The sequence below is a fragment of the Callorhinchus milii genome, unplaced genomic scaffold (assembly GCF_018977255.1).
Source record: "Callorhinchus milii isolate IMCB2004 unplaced genomic scaffold, IMCB_Cmil_1.0 Scaffold25, whole genome shotgun sequence".
NCBI lineage: Eukaryota > Metazoa > Chordata > Chondrichthyes > Chimaeriformes > Callorhinchidae > Callorhinchus > Callorhinchus milii.
The window spans coordinates 5713098-5738548 of NW_024704766.1; the positions used below are offsets into that span (position 1 = coordinate 5713098).

The 25451-nt window shown below is 49.7% G+C and overlaps 1 protein-coding gene across 1 annotated transcript in view; it reads left to right on the top strand.

The window, feature by feature from the left end:
* zbtb16a (zinc finger and BTB domain containing 16a) overlaps window positions 1-19139 on the top strand; it is a 70614-nt gene extending 51475 nt beyond the window's left edge. The window contains 3 exon segments of the mRNA XM_042343951.1: window positions 17547-17717; window positions 18146-18313; window positions 18660-19139. Coding sequence (XP_042199885.1) covers window positions 17547-17717; window positions 18146-18313; window positions 18660-18889 — 569 coding nt within the window. The 3' untranslated portion in view covers window positions 18890-19139.
* Window positions 19140-25451: the final 6312 nt, after the last annotated feature.

Below are 25451 nucleotides of genomic sequence, written 5' to 3' on the forward strand. Positions count from 1 at the left end.
GATACACTACATTCACTACACTTCAGAAATCTCTGAGCTGTCAGGTGGGACGGGGGGAGGAAGGATGAGGCTTTCCTTTGCCTGTTCTGCTCTGACCTGGACCAGAGGAGAACCCATCGCCTCCAATTGGAACTGTTGAGATATTCATTCCAAAGTTGCTCTTTCCTTTTATTTATAAATGTTCTCTCCCGTGCTGCGTAATTCGTGGAAACCTTTTCTGCTTTGTACTCTCTCTATCTCTCTCTCTCTATCTCTCTTCCTCAACCCCCCACCACTTCCCTTCTCTTAAGCCCTGAAAAGGACTTGATGTCTTGCACACACACTCTTACATATACACAGCAATCAGTTGCTCAATTACATTGGAGTCAATATGTGATGACTCTGATATGATCCTTCACTGGGTGGGGAGGGTGGGGGTGTGGGGTGGGATTGAGACTGGATGTGTCTTGTTATTTGGTCACTCAATCCATGACTGTTGTGCGCAATTGGCTGCAAACTACACAGTCGGTTTACTTTACAGTGTATTCTGTGAAGCGCTTTGAGACGTCTCAACGAGTGCCCCACAAACATGTCGTGGATTGAGGGGCCGCATTTTTTCTTGGAGGGATTATTACTCCAGAAAAACCGGGTTCCTACTCGCTGCCAGGTACACCGAGGCCTGTGTGTGTGCGTGTGTGTGTGTGTGTGTGGAGTAACTTGCCAAAGGTTTTGCCCTGAGCCGCCCGGGAATCGAACCCAGGTCCTCTCGCTTGTGAGGTGAGGGCTCTAACCACTGAGCTAACAAGGACTCAATAACAACAACAACAACAACAAAGAGCCTCTCGGCAGGAAACGCAAAAGCCAAACTGAGGGTTAAGTCTGTCCCTCGGGGGGTTCTGTGATAACAGGGACACACTGTCCTTTGAGCACTTCAATCATTTTCTGTGCATGAATACAGAATGTCCCAGCGACAAGGTTTATAAATATCAGGAGGGATTTGAGCGATGTTGCTGAGCCCGTGCCAACCACTTTATTGGGAACGCGCTAGATACTTTTCCAGAAATGACTAGCAATGCCAAACTCAGAACTCTGCAAACTCCAGCTGGACTGTCCATCCTCTCCCTTAAGACTCGGCTTCTTAATGGAGCCCGTTTCTCCGTCTTGACGTGGAGGGGTTTCAAATGACAAAGGGAGGCCTGTACCTTTGCGGTCAGAGCCCTCGCCTCGCAAACGAGAGGACCCGAGTTTAATTCCCTGGCTGGGGGAAACCTCGGGCAAGTTTCCTTACTCCACACGCCTCTGTTTACCTGGCAGTAAGCAGGAACTTGGCAGTTAGTCGATTGGGGGGTTGTTTTCAGGAGTAATAATGCCTTTAAAAAAAGTGTGATAAGGCCCTGTATCAAGTGCAAGCGTTATTATTAGAGAGGGATTCGATATGGAAGCTATTTCCTCTGGTGTGTGAGGGGGTGGGGTGGGATTCCAGAATAAGGGTGGCATCATCGTAAAATTAGATCCAGACCATTGAGGAGTGAAATCGTTTTTTTACGCAGAGAGTAGTGGGAATCTGGAACCCTCTCCCTCCCCCCATAAGGCTACAGATGCTGAATTCATTGACATTTTCAAGATTGAGGTGGATACGGTGTTTGTTAGTTCAGGGTTTCAAGGGATATGGGGCAAAGGCGGGTAATTGGAGTTGAGGTACAGATCAGCCATGATCTAATAGAATGGCAGAACAGGCTCGAGGGGCTGAATGGCCTCCTCCTGTTCCTCTGATTTTTTTTAACCGCAGGCAGAAAACCGTCCTTGAATGCAGTCCAGACTTAGACTAGCACTTTGGTTCAGCGGACTCGTTTGCCGATCATCCCCTTCGTTTCGTTAAGACTTGTGTTCGATCCTGCGGCTTTCACGGTGGGAGGACGTCTCAAAGCGCTTCACAGGATTTATTGAAAAGTGTAGTGACTGTGTGTTCTTCAGCCTCATTGCCCCCACTCTTTGGAACTCCATCTCTTTGCCTCGCTCCCCTCCCTCGCCTCCTTCAAGGCCCATCTCGAGACCCTAATCTTCAACCGGGCCTTCGGTCACCCTCCTACCCTCACCCTCCCCGCCCTCCACCCCCTCCTGATCCCAACCCCCAGCTCGGGTCCAAATCTCTGACTGTCCAGCACCTTGGGACGTTCTCCCGACATGAAAGGAACTGCGTAAATGTCATTTGTTGTTGCTCTCTCACATTCTTGTGGCTTTGTTTTTCGCTCGTTTTCTCTCTCTCTCTCTCTCTCTCTCTCTTCACCAATAAATGAGCCACTGCAACTCAAAACTGCAGCATTAGTGCGAGGTAACAGATGTGTATTAAGATCCCCTAAATATTTATGAAGTGTTTATCGTTCTCTATCTGTGTTGTGTGGTGAACGCTGACAAATTAGGTGGAGTAATAACTATTTTTTAGGAAAAGTGGAAGCTCCGAGGTAACTATAAGGTCCCTATGAATATCAAACGGCGCTTAATTTTTTTATAATTGGTTAATTATTGCTGTGTTTCAGCGTTTAAGTGGTAGTTTGGAGGGAGGCTTTCAATGTTGTATTGTCTAGTGGTTAGACTTAATCTGAATGTTAATGAACGATCATTAACGAACGTTAATTCCAACCTCCGGCGAAAGGTGGGGGGGGATGTTTTAAGTCTGAGTACGTAAAACTATGTTGCAAGTCAAGAATTTTTCTTTAAAAAATCATAATTCGGTCACTTCAATCCACGACTATCTGTGGGACGCTGCTGTGTGCAATTGGTTGCCATGTTTCGCCCACATAATATACAGTTAATTCACTTTACAGTGTATCCTGTGAAGCGCTTTTGAGACGTCTGAAAGACGTGATAAGGCGCTGTATCAATGCAAGGATTATTATTATTATTATTATAAATCTCTCAACTGAGCCTTTCAGGTTAGGTTAGATCTCCAAAGGCTGAGGGAGGTATTGAGATAATGTGCTCTTCTCTGGGTCAGAAGATTGTAATAATCCTTGCTTTTGATAAAGCGTCTTATCGCATCATTGAGATGTCTCAAAGCGTTTCACAGGATATATGGTGAAGTGTAGTGACTGTATCTTTTGTGGGCGAAATGCGGTAGCCAATTGCGCACAGCAGTGTCCCACAAACAGTCGTGGAATGAGTGACCAAATGGTTATTTTAACAAATAGACTTTTTTGAGGGATTATTATCCCTGGAAAAGCGATCCACTGATCGACCAACAACCGGATTCCTACTTACTGCTCGGCAAACGGAGGCGTGTGTGTGGAGTAAGGAAACTTGCCTAAGGTTTTGCCCTGACCCATTTGGGAGTGAGGTAGACAGTAAACCACAGCCCTTAATGCCACAACATTTTATCTGTGATCTGGATCATGGGCTGAAAGGGATGCACAGTTAATGAGCCTATCAATGCTTAGGAACCTTAACAAACGTGGAGACACTCTCTGCATCTAATGAATTTCTGTCGCAATGTACATAGTCATCAATAACATTAACCTTTTAACAAGATAATCAAAGTCCACCACCCTGGCCCATTGCTTGTTCCTCCAGGTGTGAGATGCTTATCTCTGTAAACACTGACCAAAGATTAGCCTGTGCCTTAGCAACAATCCCTGGGTGGAATCGCTTCCCCTAGGCTTTGGAGACTTCCCAATCTTCCTCCTCGATCTTCCCCAGTCGTTCCGATCGAACGTTTTTAAGAAAAATAATCATAATAATTCGGTCACTCAATCCACGACGGTTTGGGGGACGCTTTTCGCCCACAAAATATATACGGTCATTCCACTTTGCAGTATGTTGTAAACCGCTGTGAAGCGCTTTGAGACGTCTCAACGATGTGATGAGGCGCTATATCAAAGGCAAATATTATTACTATTATCATTACTATTATTATCAATCACCTGCCTTGGCCCCATATCTCTTGAAAGAGAGGACAAAGAGAGAGAGAGCAAAAGAATAAGGAATTAAATATCCATTCATTTATTACTCTGCCTATATGTTTGCCAAACGCAGTCAACGGCCAAGGTATAAAGCTGCAAGGTCTCTATTTGCACAGGTTGAGGATTTCACAATGTTAAATCCACAAATTGATCTCCTTTCTCCTGAAGGGCCCCCAATTCATCCTGTCATCTGTCACCAGGTATTTGGTTAACCCTTAATAACAATCCTTGCATTTGATTTGGCCCCTTGATTTTACTGAAGTGTAGTGACTGTGTGCTTGGCGGGCCAAAAAAAAATGCTTTGTGGCCGAATGTGACGGCCAATTTGCACCCAGCAACCACTCACAAACAGACATGTTCAACTTTATTTGGGGGATTGTTGGCCAGGACACTGGGGGAGCGAAACTCCCTTCTCTTCCCCCTACCGCCTCCCCACCCCCCCCCACCCCCACCCCATCCACCAAGTGTTGCAAGAGAAGATGTTAACAAGCTCGAGTTAACATCTCAACCGAAAAATGGCGTCTCAGGCAATGCAGCACATCCCCCAGCACTGCATTGGCGTGTGAGCCTAGACTCAAAGAGTGCTCAAAGTGTCCTGAGGTGGGCTCAGACTCGGAGGTGAGTGTGCTTCCCAACATCCAGTCTTGCCCGGATCACCCTTTTCTCACACCAATCCACACCCATCATCCAAATGCAGCAGATCGGACTGTAGAAATGTCCCTCGCTAGAAGATACAACACGTTCCTTGTTAGCATCCCGATTTTTTTCCCCCTTCCCCCCCCACCGAGATAACCTGTTCAAACCTTCACTTATAAGTGGGAGGTCCATGATTGAGACATTCCGAAACCTTTACTGTTTCCATTTGTTGGGTTCAGAGCTGCTGCTCCTGAAGGCAACAAATGGTCAGGGTCAATTTCAAAGCCACTCGCAAAAGTCAGCCACCTGTTTCAGTTCATCCCCAACACGTTGTGAAGATTCCCCCTTGTCTTGTCTTCTCCCCCCCACCTCCCCCCCACCCTCACCATCTCCCATCACTCAAAAAGTCCCAACGCACGTAACCAGCGCAAGTAACTCACAACAGGTGCTCAAAGACCAAGGCCTGTCAGCGAGCCATCGCTCTCTCTCTCTCGCGCGCTTTTTCTCTTTTTTTCTTGCTTTCTCGCTCTTTCGCTTTCTCTCTCTCTCTCTCCCGCTTTTTCTTTTTGTCTCACCCTTTTCTTTTCTTCTCGTTTTTTTTCTCTCCCCGTCTCTCTCTGCTTTGTGTGAGTCTCTTTCTTTCTCTCTCTTGTGTAAGTGCCCCACCGTAACAAAGCTTCCCACTGCCTGCCCAGTTTGGTTCGCACACCTGACCGGTTAGGGCTTTGGCTTGCAGGGTCAACAGGATAGAGTATTTGATGGAGGGATTGTGTGTACATGTAATGGATGGGTGGGTGGGTGGGTGAGGGGGAGGGGAAGCATAACAGGAGAGGGGGAGGATAGAGAGAAGAAGGGAAAAAAAACTATCCTTTTTACCTGGCGAGGACTGTCTATCGAGGAGACGAGGTATGTGACTGAGCTATACTTTGCTTCCGGGGTGAAAGCAGATCCCTGTAGATTCCTCTGCATCGCTGGTCTGTGAAACTGATCATTGAATGTCCTTCCTCCCTCTCTCAAACTCCCCCACACGTCGAGATGCTTTGCAGATATCCATCTCTCTGTACACGTGTTGGCCCGACGTTAAAATCTCACCTCACACCACCTTGGGTGTGTTTCCTTACTCCATGCGCCTCCATGTACCTACCAGCGAGTAGGAATTAACGTCGCGGGTAAGAATCCCTTCAAAAAAAGAATGACAATGATTATTTTTGGTTTGCAGGGTCAACATAGAGTATTTGATGGCGAGATTGTGTGTGTGTACACGTATGTGTGTGTACGTACGCCCGATAATAATCCTTCCAAGAAAAAAAACAATAATCATTTGGTCACTCAATCCATGAGTGGGGGCTCTTTCCATTGCTGTGTGTAATTGTCCGCCTAAATTACTCCATTAATTTAGGTTTACCTGCAAAATGCAGTCACTACACTTACACAATCTGGTCCAAATTGGTGACTTTACGTCAAAATGCGTTGCATCAAATTGCTAGGATTATTGCTGTTATTATTAATTATTTATTATTACTATTACATGACGAAGAAATTCCACCCGTTTCCGCAGCGTTGCAGAGCGCTCTGTCCAGTCAGACTTGGCCGCAACCCTTTGATGCAAACATTTTTTTATTTTCGTGTGACTCTTTAACTCTTTAAATTAAAGAAACTTAGCGGAGTGGGGAGTGGGGAGTGCGGAGGGGGTGGAGGAACAGGGAGTGGTGGGGAGGAAGGGGGGGAGGGGTTGGGGAGTGAGGGAGTGGGGGGAGAAAACAGCTCCCCCTTCCCCCCCCCCCCCTAAACTCAAATTGTGCTGTGTGAGAACTTGCCAAGTCTTGGACCTTATGTGAACTGGAGTAAATGTAGTGGAATTAATGCAAGGACTTGTCTCTGAAGCTTGACTGTAATTGTGTACAGATACCGGTCTTAATGAACATTCCACCCCCCCCCCCCCCTTCTCACTCCTTCCCCATAAAATTGTGCGGTTGGTGTGTTTATGGGGTTGGGGGGGGGGGGGGGGGGAGGTTGCGTTGGGGGGAAATGGGGCATAATTCCTGGCTGATTAACCTATCTCCTAATGATGCCTTTGTTTAGTAATTGCACAAACAAACCTGCGGGAGTGTAATTTAATAGGGGGGAAGCTCAGAGCTGCCGGGACCTGAGAGGGGTTTGCAGTTAAAATTCCAAAGGATCACTGGACTCTGGAATGTGTGGCCTCTCAATGGAAGGTGTCCCCTTACAGTCCATCTCAGCCATTCGGCCACTGGGGGCTGGGATGGGAAGGGCTCTTTCTTCCTCCCCCCCCCCCCCCGTCACCCCATCGCCCTCCCCCTACCTCTCCCCCCCCCCTTCCACCTCTCCCTCCCCTGGTATGTGATTGATTATGTGGTATTTATCCCATTGGGGGCTTCTCATCATCGCAAGGCTAAAGGGTCACCATGTGTGTCTTTACTGCAAATCCATTTCCCTTTGTACAGTGAGACTTAAGCCAGTGCCCACACAAAACACCTTGTTCTTTCTTGGAGAACGGGGGGTGGGGGGTGGGGAGGGGGGTGTGGGTGAGGGGCTGTGTCTGACCCCCAGACCAGACCAGACCAGCCTTTTAAGACCACGGCCTTTCAATACTTTGCAAAGAAAGCTGGGTTTTCAAGTTTTTTGTCTGTGTGGAGTTTCTTTCCCCCCTCTTATCCTCCCCCCTCCCACTCCCCCCTCCCAATCTTCTCCATCCCCCTCCCCTCACCCCCCCTCCCACCCCCGAAAAAAAGTCGTTAAGTCGTTAACGGTTCTCACACCGTTTTAAAAGAAAATATATCTCGGGGTTTCTTTAAAAATATCTTTCGATTTCACCCACAAAGTACACAGTCAATTCACTTTACAGTATATTGTGTGAAGTGCTTTGAAGCGGCTCAATGCCAGTGATAAGGCGCCGCATCGAATAACAATAATAATAATCCTTTCATTTCATATAGCCCCCCCCCCAATCGCGCCTTCGAGACGTCTCAAAGCGCTTCACAGAATATACTGCAACGTGTACTGGCTGTACATTTGCCGGGCGAATTGGGATAAGGATTGTTATTATTTAAAACCAGTCGAACCATTCATTCCATCGTTTCTTTTTTGATATTTTCTTTGTGAATGAAGCCGGGCAGTGCGTGCGCGTGTGTGTGTGTGCGCGTGCGTGTGTGTGAGAGTTGTGTGTGTATGAGATGTGTGTATGTGTGTGTGTGATGTTTGTGATAACAATCACAGCCTTATTATTACTGTGAAGCAGTGAATTATACCCCCTCAGGGCTCTTGCTCTTAACGAGCAAATATGGAACTAAAGCGAATAAAGTCTTGTCGTTATTTTGCTGTATATCTGTCCAGATTAGGTAGTGGGAGAGCGGGGAGGAGAGGAGGGGAAGGTGGGCGGCTGGGGTGGGGAAGGAGAGGAGGAAAAGGAGGTGGTGGGGGGGGAAGAGTTCTGATGAGGGATTGATACAATGGCCACAAGTCACAGGGCATGGTCAATACAGACCAGATGTCCCAATTTACGATGCACTTTCTGTGGTTGGGGCTGACCTGAGGCGAGCTCGTTGGGTCGTTGGTCTTTCATTTCCTGAAAATCTGGAGATCTGATATGATGTGTGCTGAATCACGCTAGCCTTGCCTGACAGGCAGGCGTGTGTGTGTGTATGTGTGTGTGTATCTGTGTGTGTGTGTATATCTGTGTGTGTGTGCATATCTGTGTGTATATCTGTGTGGGCATATCTGTCTTGAGTTTGAGAGTCTGTGTGCGCGTGTGTGTGAGTCTGTGTCTTTGACAGAGTAAGTGTGTGTGAGAGTCTGTGTGTGTGTGAGAGAGAGTCTGTGTGTGTATTTGTTTAGTGTATATGTGTGTGTGTTTGCCTGCGTATAGTGGAGTATTTAAAGATTTACTTTCAACTCTCAGCTTCTTGCGGGGTGGGGGTTGGGGTGGGGGGGGGAGAGCGCAGTACAATTCCCCAGGTTTCGGGGGGCGAGTTAGGCGGTCGCTGATCCGAGGACTGGGACAAGTGGGCACTGTTCACCTGGTCCCTCCAATACCCAGATGTGACATCAATGGACTTAACAGGAGGGCTTTGTGAGTGCAAACGCATGGTTGGTTCCCCCCCCCACCCCCACCCCCCCAGCCTAATCCCAAAGCCCTTCTCTTTTCACTCCCTTTTATGCACAGACTCTGATCCCAACGCACAGCTTTCCAGGCAAACCACTGACCCGTTCAGCAGAGCACAGCAGGTCACCTCAGCTGTGGAGTCCCGAAGGGTAGTGGTTAGAGCTCTCGCCTCGCAAGCGAGAGGACCCGGGTTTGATTCCCGGGCGAGGGCAAAACTTTAGGCAGGTTTCCTTACTCCACACACCTCTGTTTGCCTATCAATGAGTAGGAACCTGGTTGTTAGTTGATTGGCGGATGGCTTTTCCGGGCAGAATGATCCCTTCAAGTAAATACAAAATAATAATAATTTGGTCACTCAATTCACGGCTGTTTGTGGGGACGCTGCTGCAAACAATTGGCTGCTTCGTTTCGCCCACAAGATACACAGTCACTACACTTTACGGTATATTCGGTGAAGCGATTTGAGATGTGGATTGAGCGACCAAATTATTATTGCTTGTTTCTTGGAGGGATTATTACAACAACAACACAATTATATTTGTGAAGAGCCTTTGCACGTCGGGAGGAACGTCCCATTACCCCTGGAAACCGATCCGCCAATCGACTAACAACCGGGTTCCTACTTACTGATAGGTAATCAGAGGTGTGTGGAGTAAGGAAACTTCCCTAAGGTTTCGTCCTGCCCGGGAATCAAACCCGGGTCCTCTTGCTTGCGAGGCGAGCGCTCTAACTGAGTTACTCCACATTTAAAGCTCAGTTGTTTTTGCTGTTTTACAGAAGATCGATTTAGTGTGCGTGTCATTTTTTTCTTTCTCGCTCACACACTCTCTCTTTCTCTCTCGCTCTCTCTCTCTCTCTCTCTCTCTCATTCTGTTCTCTTTCTTGAAAAACCCTTCCTCTTTCCTCTCTGCCTCCGGAAGTGAACTCCAGTCAAAGGTGGAGACGGACAGAATTTGGTGCTAAGGCCTGCAGGTGGTTGGATTGGATTGGGTTGGATTGGGTTGGGTTGGGTTGGGTCTGGCTCGGCGAATTGGCTTTTCGTGTCAGTTATTTTGCCGTCTTGTGTCTGATGTATTTATTATGATCTGTCCAGGGTCCTGAAGTGGATGTAATAAGACGTCTAGTTATTTTAGTCCGTGTGTGTGTGTGTGTGTGTGTGTGTATTTACTTGGAAGTCCAGAAGCTCTTATTTGCAGTGACCCTGAACTCCACACCCTCTTCGTTATTCCTCTCGTACTCTTCGAGTTGTCTTGTTTTTTTTTGGAGGGGGTGGGCTGGGTGGGGGGGGGGGGGGGGGGTGGGGGGGGTGTCGCGGTTGGCGAGGAGAATCATTTTATTTTATTTTATTTTAGCACCTTCAGGATATAAAATCTCTCGATCCTCCTCGTTTGTAAAATAATTATTTTGCCAACTTTCTTCCCCCCTCCAAACAGCCCCTTCCCCACACACAGATAGACACACACACTCTTTGTGGGACTGTGTGTGTGTGTGTGTGTGTGTCACAGCAGTGTCCCACAAGATATGCGCAGTTACTCCACTTTACACTACACCCTGTGAAGCGCTTTGAGATGTCTCAGTGACATGGGTGAGACGCTATATCAAATGCAAGGATCATTATTATTTACACCCGCACACACCTAAAGGTGTCGGGTGAGGACAGAGCGCGAAGATCAAAGTTCGATCCCAGCGCTTGAACCCCGAGACAGACGCCATTTCCCCATCATCCGCCCTGTGCCCCTTTTTTTATATACGTCTTTTAAAAAGAAACTTCCCTTAATAATTGCCCTTTTAAGAGAACCTCAGCATCTCTGCCCGTCTGCGAGTGCAAGATAATCCTCATTGTGTCTTTTCCAAGGGGCGTCTGATCACAGGGGTGAGGATTGTGGGGCCGGTGACAGAGGAAAAGGCTTTTGTGTGCGGGGATGTGAAGTAACAAAGCTTTGTGTCGGAGCTAAGGCTGAGGGGTCGGAGGGTGGGGGGGGGGTAGGTGGGTGGGTGGGTGGGGGGGAAGGAAGGAAGGAACGAACGCTCTGGTCACTTACACAGGCCGAGGCGAGCAGTGTGAAGAGAGGAGGGAGCAAGAGGTTGAGCTCAGAGCGTAGAGCTAATCTGGGGGTCAGTCACACGGTGTGTTGCCATTGTTCACACCATCCAGATGGCGAGAGTCAGCGTTTCACTCGGCCGAGACGCACACAAACCCAGAATATCCTTTTTAATCGGGTAGTTGTGTGGCTCCCTTTCGCTCTCGCAACGTGCAGTCTCTCCCCACGACCCCCCCCACCACCACCATCGTCCCATCTCATCCAACCCCCCTCCCTCCCTCCCACCACCCACACGATAGAATGGGTCATTCACCTCAAGGCTAGTAATACTTATAATAACAATATTAATGTTGCATTTGATATAGCGCCTTATCACATCGTCTCGAAAAGGCTTCAAAAAGCGCTTCACAGGATTTTACTGTAAAGTGTAGTGACTGTGTATTTTTTGTGGGTGAAACACGGCAGTCAATTGCGCACAGCGGCGACCCACAAACAGCCGTGGATTGAGTGACTAATGTTTTTTTTTCTTTGAGGGATTATTCCCCCCGGAAAGCGAATGTTAACGTGTGCAAAATAAGCATCGGACCGGCGCAGTCGGTAGCGCTCTCGCACTCCGTCGAGATCGGCAAACTTATGGGGTTCGGGCCCCCATGTCGGGAACGTTGAGCTCACAGTCCAGGCTGACACTCCAGCACAGTGCTGGGGGGAGAGAGAGAGAGAGAGAGTACTGTGTTGTTAGAGGGCCCCTTCTTTCTCCCCATCTGTTCAGTAGACAGTCAACACCGGGGGCAGGAGGTGGGGTGGGGTGGGGGTGGGCTGGCAGAGGGGAAAGGGTAGGGAATTTCTCTCTCCTTGTGTCCTAGCCAACAATTCCCCTCTCTCCCCCCATCCCCTCACCTCCATGTAGTACTTAGATACCTTCCATCCTCCCGAGTTGTTGTGTTGTGCGTGAAGGGCGCTGTATAAATCCAAGTTATTTATTTCATGATGGGTGGGTGTTAGGGACATGTGTGTGTGTGTGTCTGTGCATGTGGTGTGGGGAGGGGTGGGGGGTGTGGGGGTGGATAATGAGTTTACCACAGCCCCCTCTCACCCTGGAGCCAATTCCAATTTAATCGGGGAGTTGCGGAATACGGGGGACAAAACAGTTTGATTTTTTTGTCAGCTTGATCAGACAGACATGGAGACAGAGAGACACAGACAGACAGAGAGAGACAAACAGACACAGACAGAGAGACAGAGCGACAGACAGACAAAGAGACAAGAGTGACAGACAGGCAGAGACAGACAGAGAGAGAGATAGACAGACACAGAGAGAGACAGAGAGACAGACAGAGACACAGAGAGACAGACAGAGAGAGAGAGAGAGAGAGACAGACAGAGAGTCGCAGACAGTGAAACAGACAGACGGACAGGTAGAGATACAGCCAGAGAGACAGACGGGCAGGCAGACGGCCTGTGAAACACCACGTCCCAGCTCACCCGGCCAGAATGCCAATGAATCTCTGAGAGTGCGCTCTGATTACTGATCGCCCCCCCCCCCCCCCCACCCCCCCCCCCCCCCCCCCCCTCAGGTTGCACAAACACTGACTCCGGCTACACCAGAACGGCTCTGATTGAATTGGATTTATTTGGGGGGGGGGTGGGGGTTGTGAAGCAGTGAGGAGTTTTGTTTCACCCTTCTCCTCCCACCCCCTTCTCTCTCTCTTTCTCTCTCGGTCTCCATCCCCGATCTCTTTTCCTCCACCGCTCCCTCATTTTCTCTTTCCTCTTCACTCTCTTCCTCATTCCTTTTCTTTCCCCTCTTTACTATCTCTTCTCTTTCTCTCGCTCTCCATCTTTTCTCTCTCTCTTCAGCCCCCACCTATCTCTCTCTCTCTCTCTCTCCTTTCTCTCCCTCTATATTATCTCCCACCCACCCTCTCTCTCTCTCTCTACCTCTTTGCTCTATTTATTTTCTCTCTCCTTTTCTCTCTCTCTCTTCTCTTGCTGCCCCCCTCTTTCTCCTTGCGGAGGGTTCCCTCTCACTCTCTGGTTTACTCCCTGTCGGTTGTTGTATCGCGGGCTCTCCTCCCCGGGCCTCCTGATGGGAATTAATGTCGTACGTAAAGTGAATCTTAAATCAATTTCACAAATCAGTTGCAAAAGGGTTTGGATTCAGATTCCTTTACTTTTCGTTCTGATAAGTTTGATCTTCCTTATGGAACGGTGACTGTTGCTTAGCATCGCCGCACTTGGCTGTCAGGGAGTTGAATGACTCGCTCTGTGCGGGGTCGAGTGAGTGTGTGTGTGAGAGTGTGAGTACGCATGTGAATGTGTGAGAGAGAGTGTGTGACTGAGTGTGACTGTGTGTGAGTGTGTGTGATTGTGAGAGTGTGTGAGGGTGTGTGTGTGTGACTAAGTGTGTGTGTGTGAGAGTATGAGAGTGTGTGTGAGTGTGTGTGTTTGACTGTGTGAGTGTGTGTGAGAGTGTGTGTGTGAGTGTGTGTGTGACTGTGTGTGTATGAGTGTGTGTGAGTGTGAGAGTGTGAGTGTGTGTGTGACTGTGTGTGTGAGTGTGAGAGTATGAGAGTGTGTGAGTATGTGTGTTTGACTGAGTGAGTGTGTGAGTGTGACTGTGTGAGTGTGTGTGAGTGTGACTGTGAGTGTGTGAGTGTGACTGCGTGTGTATGAGAGTGTGTGTGTGTGAGTGTATGTGACTGCCTCTTGTTCAGAAACTAATAGCTAATAATAATAATAATAATAATCCTTGCATTTTTATTAAAGGACTGACATCCTCTTCAAACCTAGTGATCGATCCATAAAACCACCGCTCGCTCGCTCACTCACTCACCCCCTCCCTCCCTCCCTCCCAACGTCGGAACACATGTGTTCCGTGCGTGTCTGTGCGTGTGCTTGAAAAATATGCCCACCAGCGACGCCACTGACATCACTTCGCAGGCGGTCGGCGCTGGAAGTGATGTGAGTGACGATCCAGTCAGGGTTCCACGTCACGCACGGGGTGGAGGTGGGGGGGGGGGGGGGGGGGGAGAGAGTAATCTTCGCAAGAGGCGAGAAGTATTTTGGAGTGGGGGGCAGGGGTGGCGCGGAGGAAAAAAAACCTCGAAAGAAATGTAATGGAGCCTAGCAACCCTTACTCTTGTTTGTACTGTAGTCTCAAGGGATAACCCCCACCCCCCCACCCTTTAGACCCTTAGCCTTGGGTCTGAAAGGGAGGGGGAGGCTTGTGAGGGAACACAATGTAAAGGGAATGGTTCTTAAACACCCCGCTGTTGCTCCAATGCCTCTCATTCTACAAGCATGACCTCCTCTGCCCTCTATTTTGGTCTCTATCTATGTGGCCGGATCCTTTATATTTTAATCTGTTCCTCGGCAGAATTAATGGCCTCAACCTTCAACCTTTGTGCAGGGGGGTACTGTACAGGGCCACACTCGGCTCTATCTCTCACCTCCCCCCCACCACCACCCCACCCCAACTACTCTCTCGCTCTCTTGCTTTCTTTTTTTTCTCTCTCACTCCCCCTCCTCTCTCTCTCTCTCTCTTCAACCTTTGTCCAGTGGATACTGAACAGGTCTCCAAATTCCCTCCATCTCCCTCAACCCACTTCTCTCTCTCTCTCTCTCCTCTCTCACTTTCTTTCTCTCACTCTTTTTCTCTCTCTTTCTTGATCTCTCTCTCTCTCTCTCTCTGTCTCGCTTTCTCTCTCTCTGTCTCACTCACTGACCACCCCCCCACCCACCCCCCGATCAGCAGTGACTTCCCTCACTCTCTCTCTCTCTCTACACCGTCTTGAAAGCGTGAACGAGGCCAATTCCTTTTTTTGAAAAGCACGGCTGAATTTGTCATAGCCTCCCTCCCTCCCTCCCTCCCTCCATCCATCCCTCCATACTTCGCTCGCCTCGGCTCAGACCTCAGCCTCTTTGTCCCCCTCCTCTCTGTCTCTCTCTCTCTCTCTCTCTCTCTCAGCGGGTGCCGGGGCTCATTGTGGTTCTCTCGGAGCTTGGTCCCTCGCCGTTTCTCACAGACCTTTTGCGGGGAATAAACAGCGCCCCTACCACCCCAACCCCCCTCCTTTCCCCCCTCCCCCACCACCTCCCCTCCCTCCCCTCCCCACAGCTGGCTGAAGTACCGCTAGCCTTCAGTGGCCTCTGACCTGGTCCTGCTGTCATCTTGAACGCTGTGGACAAGAGGGGCCCACATACCTCGTGGGATTACTTTGTGTGACCAGTTCAGGGGGCTTGAGCTCCTACCTCAGTGGCCCTGCATTCAATGGGGAGCAGAGCACAAAGCTTCGCCCCCCGGTTCCCTCCTCCTGTAAAGCTTAGAGCTGTATTATAAAGCCCGACTACCTCCAACCCAGTCGGCCATTCCCTTTAATGAGGGCTCGTTCTATGCTTCATTAAGTCCTTCGCAAATTGGTTCTCCGCAATCTTCTTCAGTTGTGTCTCTCTCTCTCTCTCTTTCTCTCGTCCTCACCACCACATTATGTTTGTTCCCCCCTCGCCCTCCCCGCCCCCCCCACCCCACCCAGAGCTCAAGACGTACCTTTCTCTCCCCACCCTCCCCACCCCCTCCCCTTCCTTTCCCCCCACCCCCCGGGGAACTAAATCGATCTCTCCAGCCCTTCCACGATCAAAAGAAATGCACTGAAACATTAATATTAATCATAATCCTCGCATTTGATATGGCGCCTTATTGCACATCTTCGAGACGTCACAGAATATACTGTAAGGTGTAGTGACTGTATATTTTGTGGGCGAAACGCACAGCAGCGTCCCACAAACAGCCGCGGATTGAAGGAAACAATTATATCTTGAATGGATTATTAAAAAGGTTTAAGTCGCTTTGCTTCTCCTCAGAGCTTGGGACCTCCAGGGAGACACTTTTTTCGGGGGGTGAGGGGGAACGGAGAGACGGCGGGGGTGGGGGAGAGACGGAGAGTGGGGTGGGGGAGAGATTTTTTCGCTGCTCTGTGCAGGTACCTCCCTACGGTTGTTTAGCTCCAGGGAAACAGTCACTACACTTCACGATGTGAAAGACACCGTACCGACCTCGCTTTCCCCTCCCCCCCCCCCCCCCTTTCCCATGTACACTGAATTTTGGAAAGTCTTAAATTCAAAGATTTTACTTAAAGATTAGAGTCCCATAGCATCATAATAATAATAATAATAATAATAATATTTGCATTTGATATAGCACCTTAGCACATTGTTGAGACATCACAAAGCGCTTCACACAATATACTGTGAAAACATCGATAACAACAATAATTTTGTCGCCCACAAAATACACAGTCACGACACTTAAAAGTATATTCTGTGAAGCGGGTTGAGACGGCTCGAACACGTGATCAAGTCTCTGCATCAAACGCAAGGAATATTATCGTTTTTTAACCGTAAAATGGGTGTATTGTGTGTATTTTGTGGGTGAAATTTGAACCCCATTATTCCATTTCACCCTGGCGCCCCCCCTCCCCCCCCCCCCCCCCACTTGCTCCCCCGTGAAGTGAGTGGTCCAACCGTGTAGAAAAATCTGGGAAAAAAATAGAGTGAAATTCCCAGTCATTGTCATTGAGAAGGGAAGACATGACCTTTGCCCCCGACAGCCCCTCCGTTGACCATAATGGAATCTCTTGTGAAAGAGCTGAGTTAATCCACATTGGTCTTAACAGCGAGTGTGGGGCGGGGGGGGGGGGCGGTGGGGGGAGAGAGAGAGAGAGAGAGAGAGAGAGAGAGAGGAACAGCCTTCCCCCATCTCTGGGTCGACCTGAGCAATACCTCTCCACAGTTGGGAGGCAATTGATGATAATGATCCTCGCGTTTGATACAGCGCCTGATCACGTCGTCGAGACGTCTCGAAGCCGGTAAAGTGTTTGTTCCGTGGGCGAAACCTGGCAGCCAGTTGGATTGAATGACCAAATTTTGGGGGGGTCGGGCGTCGGGGGGGTGGGGGTTGAAGATTATTACCCCCCGGAAAGCGATCCGCCGATCGACTATCAACCGGATTCCTCGTCACTGTTAGTTAAATAGTAAATAATAACCGGTTAATGTTGGACTAATAAATAAGTCGGACTCATTTGCCTCTATTTCCGCATCCCACCCCCCCCCCCCGAAATTTTTTTTCCTATTTCTGCACTATAACGCGCCCTGGAATAGCACGGACGCGCTTGTAAACCAGTCTCAGGCTCCGCTAATTTAATAAGAACTTTGGTTACCCAATTATCGCAGCGGGTCGCCGACGAGCTCACTCAGCGCGAGCGGAGCCCCGGGCGGTGTCTCAGAGAGAGACTATTTTGTGGGCGAAACGCAACGTCCAGGCAAACGGCCGAGCGAGGGAGGGAGGGAACAGATTTATTTTGGCCGCTTCTCTCCCGTGCTGGGCTTGGGGGTCTTAATGTTATATGGTCAAAATAACACTCTCTCTCGCGCGCTCTTTGTCTTTCTCTGTGTGTGTGTGTCTCCGTGTGTGTGTGTGTATCTGTGTGCGCGTGCGTGTGTGTGTCCATCCGTCTCCCTCTCTGTCTGCATTGGGAGAAGCAGAAAATGTCACTTGTTTCAAGAACAAATGAGATAGATTTCTGCTCGAAAACAATATCGGGGGGGAAGGGGGTGTGGGGGGAGTGGGGGTTGTGTGGGTGTGGGGGGAGGGGGCGGGGGGAGAGTGTATAGTTTGGGGACCCGACATGTCAGGCGATTGCCAGGACGGTGGAAGACAAACTGTGTGGATCTCGGTCTTCTATCGCCAGCAACTTCTTCGGTTCTTATGCCTCTCTCTCTCTCTCTCTCTCTCTCTGTGTGTGTGAGACGCAGGTACGGACATGGCAGTGTTCTGTCTGTTGTGCGGGAAGCGTTTCCAGACCCAGATCGCGTTACAGCAACACATGGACGTGCACGCAGGCGTCCGCAGCTACATCTGCAGCGAGTGTAACCGAACGTTCCCGAGCCACACGGCACTCAAACGCCACCTGCGCTCGCACACAGGTGAGAATCACCCCCCACATGTCCACCCGCCCACCACCCACACCCACCCACCACCCACGCACCACACACGACCACCCACTCACCACACACGCCACCCACCACACACACACCCACCACACATATCCACCACGCACACCCACCCACCACTCACGCCCACCCACCCATCCAAACACGCCCACCCACCCATTACACGCCCACCCACCCACCTCCACCTCAGGACTTGGAGTCAAATTGTCTAAGCTGATGCTGCAATACAGTGCTGCGTGGTTGGGGGGTGTGATGAGGAGGTTGGGGGATGATTGGGTGGGCTTGGTGGGGGGAGCTACATTGTTAGAGGTGCCATCCTTTGGATTTAGTGTTGGGGTTGGGATTGATTTGTGTTGCCAATTCCCAGTTGATCTCCTTATTGTTCCCGCTGTCCTCGCCAGGTGACCATCCCTACGAGTGCGAGTTCTGTGGGAGCTGTTTCCGGGACGAGTGCACCCTGAAGAGCCACAAACGCATCCACACCGGAGAGAAACCGTATGAGTGTAACGGGTGCGGGAAGAAGTTTAGCCTCAAACACCAGCTGGAGACTCATTACCGGGTCCACACAGGTACCACCTTCCCTCCCTCCCTCCCTCCCTCCCTTCCCTCCCTGTTTGTGGGTCGTTGCTGTGCGCAATTGGCTGCCACGTTTCGCCCACAAGTATACAATCAATTCACTTTACAGTGTATCCTGTGAAGTTCTTTGGGACGTCTCACAGACGTGATAAGGCGCTGGGTCAAATGCACGGATTGTTATCGCTGCTGTGCTATCTCCCGGGCGTTGGGGGCTGGGTTGAGGGTTGCCTGACGCGTTGCATTGCCAGTTCCCAATTAATCTTTGTGCCTTTTGCTTTTATTTCTGGATTCCCCCCTTCCTTCCCTTCTCCCCCCCCCCCCCCCCCCACCCACACACAGGTGAGAAGCCTTTCGAGTGCAAGCTGTGCCACCAGCGATCCAGAGACTACTCCGCCATGATCAAGCATTTACGAACCCACAATGGGGCCTCACCTTACCAGTGTACCATTTGCCTGGAGTTCTGCCCCAGCCTGTCTGCCATGCAGAAACACATGAAGGGTCACAAGCCCGAAGACATCCCACCAGACTGGAGAATAGAGAAAACGTACCTGTATCTGTGCTACGTCTAAGTCTTAAGGAACGGAGAATTTATCGCTGTGAATGTTGAAAGAAAGGAAGATTCCATCATTGTGTGTGAATTTTTTTTTCTCTCTCTCCCTCTCCCTCTCTCTCTCTCCGTTCCTCCCTCCTTCGATTTCCCTGTGTCTCGCACAACCTCCTTTAACCTTAGTTTTTTTTTAATGAAACCCTACTTTCTCCCATCCAACCCCCCCCACTCCCATCCCCCGCCCCAACGTAAATGAGCCAAACCCTTATTGAGGGTGATGGGGGGAATTTAAGTGTTAAATAGCGTTGGGGTGGGAGAGGGTGGGTATTTGAGGGTGTGTGAGTGCGCATGTGTGGGTGGGGGGGGAGGGGGAGGGGGAGTGCGACGGGGGGAAGAGAGAGAGGGGGAAAGGCGGAGAAAGAGTAAGGCAGCGAAAAATGAAGTACTTAAGGCTGCAACCGATGCGCAAAGGTTTGTGCACGGGGCGTGTGTGCCTGCGTGGGCGCCCGTGGGTGTCTGTAGTATGTGCGCGTGTCCGTGCACACGCGTGTGTGAGCGCGCGCGAGTTGAGAGTAATTGAGAAATCATTACCGAAATTGGTATTGTGTCTTGTTTTTTTTTGAAAGAAAAAAATATATGCCCCCCCCCCCACCACCACCCCCCCCCCACCCTCCCCTTCCTCCTCCTCCCCCTGCGTTTTACTCAGGCAGGCGGTGGTCGACTTATTCCGAAAAAAAAACTACCTCTAATTATTATTATTATTATTATTTTTTTCGGTTCGTTTTTACTAAAAAAAAAGCACAGTCGCAGTATTTCGTTTGGTGTTTTTTTTTTGTTGTTTTTCCTTTGAAAGAATCGTGTCCGAGAGCACGACACGTCATCTCATGGTTTGGTATCTGTCGAGTCGTCGAGTGTAGTGAGTTCCTCCTTCGGAAAGGTTTAGCGAGCGAGGTTTTAGTTAGGAGAGTATTAAAGCGAGCTAGTTTTGTTGAGGGGGAGGGGTGGAGGGGGGAGAACGGAGTGGGATGGGGGGGAGTGTGTAGGGGGGGGTTGGGGTTTGAGGGGGGGAACCGAAACGAACTTTCTCAGGCTGCTTCCTGACAGTTCGACAAAAGGGAATTGCCTTAAAGGGTTAATGTAGCGGGCGTCTGGGAGTTTGGGGAACGAACGATATTCCCGAGGAGGGAGAAGGCTTTGAGGAAAAGTCTCGGGGGGGGGGGGGGGGGGAAGGGGGGGAGCGGGGGGAGGGGAGGGGAGGGGGGGGGGTACGAAATTGCAAGGACAAAGCTTGAACTTTGCAAATGGGAATTAAGAACAAAAAGTTTTTTTTTTTTGGTTTGGTTTTGCTGTCGTTGCTGTCGTCGTCGTCGTTATTGTTGTCGCTCTAATCGAGGAAAAAAAAATGTGAAGGAAGGGAACTTTCAAAGGAAGAGTAGAGACATCACTGTGGGGGTGGGGGGCGGGCGGGGGGGGCGGGGAGGGGTTTGGTGGGGGGAGGGGTGTGGTGTTGGGGGGTGTTTTTTGGGGGAGCGATGCTTGTGGTTTTGATGCATCAAATGCTGCACATTGTTGTTTGATGTTCTGATAAAGTAATACACTGTTTAGGAGTTTCGAAAACGTCGGGAAAAAAGGGGCCGAACCCAACGGCGACCGAGTGGTTAAATATTTACAAATTTGTGATATTTTTGTAAGTTTGTTGGTTCTTATATTTGTAGGTTCCTTCACTTCACCTCCTCTCTCCCCCCTCCTTCCCCCCTCCTTCCCCCTTCCCTCCACCTCTCTTTTCCCCCATCTCTCTCCCCTCTCTTCTCCCCTCTCTTCCCCCATCTCTCCCCCACTCTCTCCCCACCCCCACCCCTTCTCTGCTCCCTCCCCCTCTCACCCCCCCTCTCCTCCTCCTCTCTCTCTCTCTCTCCGCTCCCTCTCCCCTCTCTCCCCTCCCCCCCCGGACCCCTTTCTCTCCCTCTTCCCGTTTGACTCTGTGATGTGGGTAATTGTGAGTGCGCCGGTCTGTGTCTGTGTACATACATGTGCGTGCGTGTGCGTGTGTGCGTGTGTATGTGTGTGTGTGTAACGGCGCACACATGTCAATTCACAGTGTTGTGTCCCATGAGTGTTATCACATGTGTATATGGATAGAGTTTGGATTTGGGCTCAGACCAAATGTGAAGTGGAATGTTTATTTTGTCGGCTAACGGCTGCCATTCTGATTTTTTTTTACCCCCCAACCCCACCCCCCCACCACATCACCAATTGACTGCCATTCTCATTTTTGCCCCCACCCCCGCCTTCCCCCGCTCTCCTTGTTCAATGGTCTTGAACGCCGATTTTTTTTGTTGGGGGGGTGGGGTTTTGGGGGTAGGAAGAAATGTAGCTTTGCCAAAGTAGGAAGAGAGAGAGAGAGAGAGAACCTCGGGATGGGGGTGGGGGGATTTATCCGCACTTCTCATCAAGCCTTGCCCCATTCCCCCAACCCCCCACCCTATTTCCCCTCCCAACCCCAACCCCACCCCCCGACAAAGAAACATCACAAATGCACTTCGAACGCTACTGTTGACTGAATATTCCAGAGAATGTTGGCTCTCGATTTCTGGTTGGTGATGGGGAAAAGGTGGGGTGGGGGGGAGAGTAGTTGATTTGAACGGCCTTTCCTCCCCCTCCCGCTCCCTCCACACCCCCCCCCACCCACCACCACCATTCGAATCGCAAAGCCCAAAGGACAGCACTTGTTATTGGGAATTAAATTTTCCGGATATCCGAGTGGCCAAAATCCCGGACTTTTTTTTTATCTCTCCCCCCACCCCACCCCACCCCCACACCCCGGATGTAATAATGTTTGCTGCCAGGGGTCACTGTAGCATCAGGGCGGGGCCCTGGAGATGGTGGGAAATGATGTCAATGGATGACATATTGAGCGCTTCACAGTTCCTTTATTCTCTATTCTCAACACCGTGCACTTCAAGGTGGGGGGTGGGGTGGGGGGGTGGGGGGGGGGAGATGGGCACTCCATCGAGTTGGCAAAGCCTAGAAAGCACAATAGACAATGGCATTTATGGGGATAATTCCGAACGTCACTTGGCAAAGAATTCCCCCTTTCTGCCCGCACTCTTTTTTCTCTATCTCTCTCTCCCCTTATCTTTCCACCCCCCACCCCCTCACCGCCCCACCACCCCCTCCGCAACCCACCACTCCTCACACCTCGATCCCTGATCCGAAAGGTTCAATGAAAAGAAAACGAGATGATCACACACACACACAGTCACTACACTTAAGAGTGGAACCCTGTGAAGCGCCTTGAGACGTCCTCCAGGCCTCATTTCCAGCCCCGTTACCAAATTCAAGGAACATTTAAAGACTTTGTTTTGGGGAAGGAGGGAAGTGGGGGGGGGTTTGGGTGGGGGGTGTGGGGGGGTTGAACCCTCACCTGTGATGCGTTGTTTTTTTCTCCGGATGAGAATGTAAATTAATATTGAGCCGTTCGTGATTTGCTGGAGAGAGAGAGAGAAAAAAGCAGAAATCTCATTTGAATTCTGCTCACCCGGAGACGTCGCAAAAAAAGGGGATTGAATTTGTCTTTAAAACACAGTGAAAATTAAACCTGTGCAGCAGAGCTGAACTCCCAAACCATTCTGGGTTTTTTCAGAACGTTCTGCCGTCTAAATTGGAAGAGTTCGATCGCTCACCTCCTCCCCTCCCCCACCCCTCCCTCTCTGTTTTGTTCTAATTCTCCCCCCGCCCCCCCCAAATCTGTCACCATGACCACTAACTTCCCCTGCGTCCCCCCAACCTGACCCAATCCACCGTCTCTTAAGCTCAAAAATAGGATTAAAAAATGGTTTGCATTAACATAGGGCCAACTCGCAACTTTGACCAGTTTTTTTCTCCCCCCCCCACCCCCCCCCCCCCTCAAAAACTGCCACCCCACCCCGGAGTGGTTTAAAAAGCTGCCTTTCTTGATGACGTATTGTAACCCAAGACCCCCACAGCTCCCCCACCCCTCAGATTGACGTCATTCCCTTGGGGAGGGTGAATTTGGAATAAAATTCTGTCCTGTTTTACCAAACAGTGATCAGCGCTTCCCATCGAATTGGGCGAACAAATCCGATAAACTGAGCCTAACCAAAGCTCGGATTGTGCCCTGTGGTCCCAGTTCCAGATTATTTGACCAGAGTGGTCCAACATCTGGCCCCCTCCCTCCATTTCCGCTACCCCCACCTGCTCCCTCCATAACCTGTAAATGTTATTGTTTCTGGAAATGGGGGGAAACACAAAAAATTGCTTTTGCAGCCCCACTCAAATAGGACATCCGGCCCTCACAGCCAAAAAGGTTCGACCCCCCCCCCCACCCCCCCGTTTTAAGCTGGGTTTTTTGGAGTGGAGGGATGGGGCGGGGGGAGGAGAAGGGGTATGGATAGAGAGAATTTGCGTCTAAATTCTCCTTTGAAAGTGCGGCTGTGTTGATTTAGTGTGGAACGCTGCAATTTGGGGAACTTTGTGTATCTCGTGCCGTCGGAATCATGTGCCTAAAGCGAAGTAATGTCCGTTGTTTTTCTGTCTCTCTCGTTTTCGAGTACACCCACAGATATTCTAAACCGAACTGAACGGAATCTTAAGAAAAAATGAAGCTCCGCGATTCAAAACGGAGCAGAGGAGAGCAAAACGAGTAAAGGAAAAAAAAAAAGGTCCTTTACGTCGTGTTATAATTAAAAACAACAAAAAAAGAGATCATTGTACACTTTCGGTGTGAGTTTAAAAAAAAAGGGATGCGGGAGTCCTGATTTCACCCCGTCCTTAAAATTGGCTGATTTCCGGTCACATATTTGGTTTAGTTTTATTTTTTTGCATCTCCCCAATTTCAAACAACAAGTTGTCATGTTACAGAGAAGCATTCAGCCCATATATATATATATATATATACAGTATATATACATATATATTTTTTGGTCAGCCGGGTGTCTGACACGTGCGGAAACCCATCACCGTTGCTTAAGAGTCTCCAAACCGAGCTGAGAATTCCCCGCCTCCCACCTACACACGGAAATCCCAGAGATAGACTGTCGGAATGGTATGCGCTCTCTCTCTCTCTCTCTCCCTCCCCCCCCCCAATTCCGGAAAGTATTAGGTGCAGGTTGGCGAGAGCCAAGGCTTGGGGCGGGGGGGGGGGGGGGAGAGAGCCCAGAGGTGTGCGTTGGGGGTAACCAATATATATATATACACACATATATATAATTAGGTCTACATTATTATTATATATATATATATAAAGCACTGAGTTCTGATGATAAATGTGATCATATCAATAAGCCTATTTTCGCTTCTCAATGTTGTTACAGAATATGCTTGCCAGTCCTGCCTGTTTCATTTGTATTTTATTCAGAGCTAAAGGTTTATTTTTTTTGGAAAATTGATTCATATTTTCTAGTTGAGTCCCACCTACCTCAGCACCTTTCAGTCTACATTTTTTTTTTAAGAAGGTGCCTTTTTTTTCTGTGTGTGTGTGCGTGTGTGTATTTGAGCGCGCGGGAGTGCGCGTGCGTTTAATTTTTTTTCTGATTTGGGGGTCGTGGGAGGGAGCGGGGTGGGGTGGGGGTGGGGGGGGGAGAGAGAGAGAGAGGGAGGGAAGGAGAAGGATGGAGACGAGTTGTCATTGTCAAGTCGCGATGTTTGCGGGAGGGAAGGGTACGAGACCAAAAGAGAGTGGGTTGGGGGTGGGGTGTGGGGGTGTAGGGGGTCGGGGGGGCGGCTGTGAGGGTTTAAAAAGTGGCGGGGGGTTTAATAAACAAACAAAAAGCCCACTTTTTTTTCTTTCCGCGATGTTATAGAACAAAAAAAACTCATCGCTTGCTTCCTGTGTAATCTTCACTTCCAGTTCTACATGGTATTCAGTATTCTGATGATGACGTCGGGGGGGGGGGTGGGGGGGGGGAGTTTAAAGAGGTTTAAAAAAAAATGCTGCAGTTAATAATCTCCATGCGTCACTAAAGTGAAGTCTGTGCCTTTTGATAGCAAAAGAAAATATTTTTTACATCCTACTAACGATAGATTTTTGTAGTGAATGTTTTTTTGTATTTTTATTTATAATGTCACATACCAGCGGGAAATAACCTTGTTGAGTTGTATACCTTTAATCTGCAGTTAGAGAGACGACAAAAAATAAATTGATGAAACATAGTTTGCCATGTCTCGTCTTGTTCGTGTGTGTGTGTGTGTGGGGGGGGGGGGAGGACGGGGGTATGTGGTGGTGTGGAGTGAGGGGTATGAGCCCCAGCTGGACAGGAGCGTGCATTGTCATTCTGATAGGAACATAGGAACAGGAGGAGGCCCTTCAGCCCCTTGAGCCTGTTGCGCCATTCTATCAGATCATGGCTAATCTGTACCTCATCTCCAATTCCCTGCCTTTACCCCATATCCCTTGAAACCCCGACCTAACAAAAATGAGCCACAAATTTCTCACACCCATTTTTGCTCATAATTGTCCAATATTTCCCCCCAAGCAGAATGACGCTATCCTTGAGGGGAAGAGGTGGGGTTGGGGGGGCGGGGGCGGGGGGAGGGTGAGAAAGACCACATTGGTCTCAAGGAAT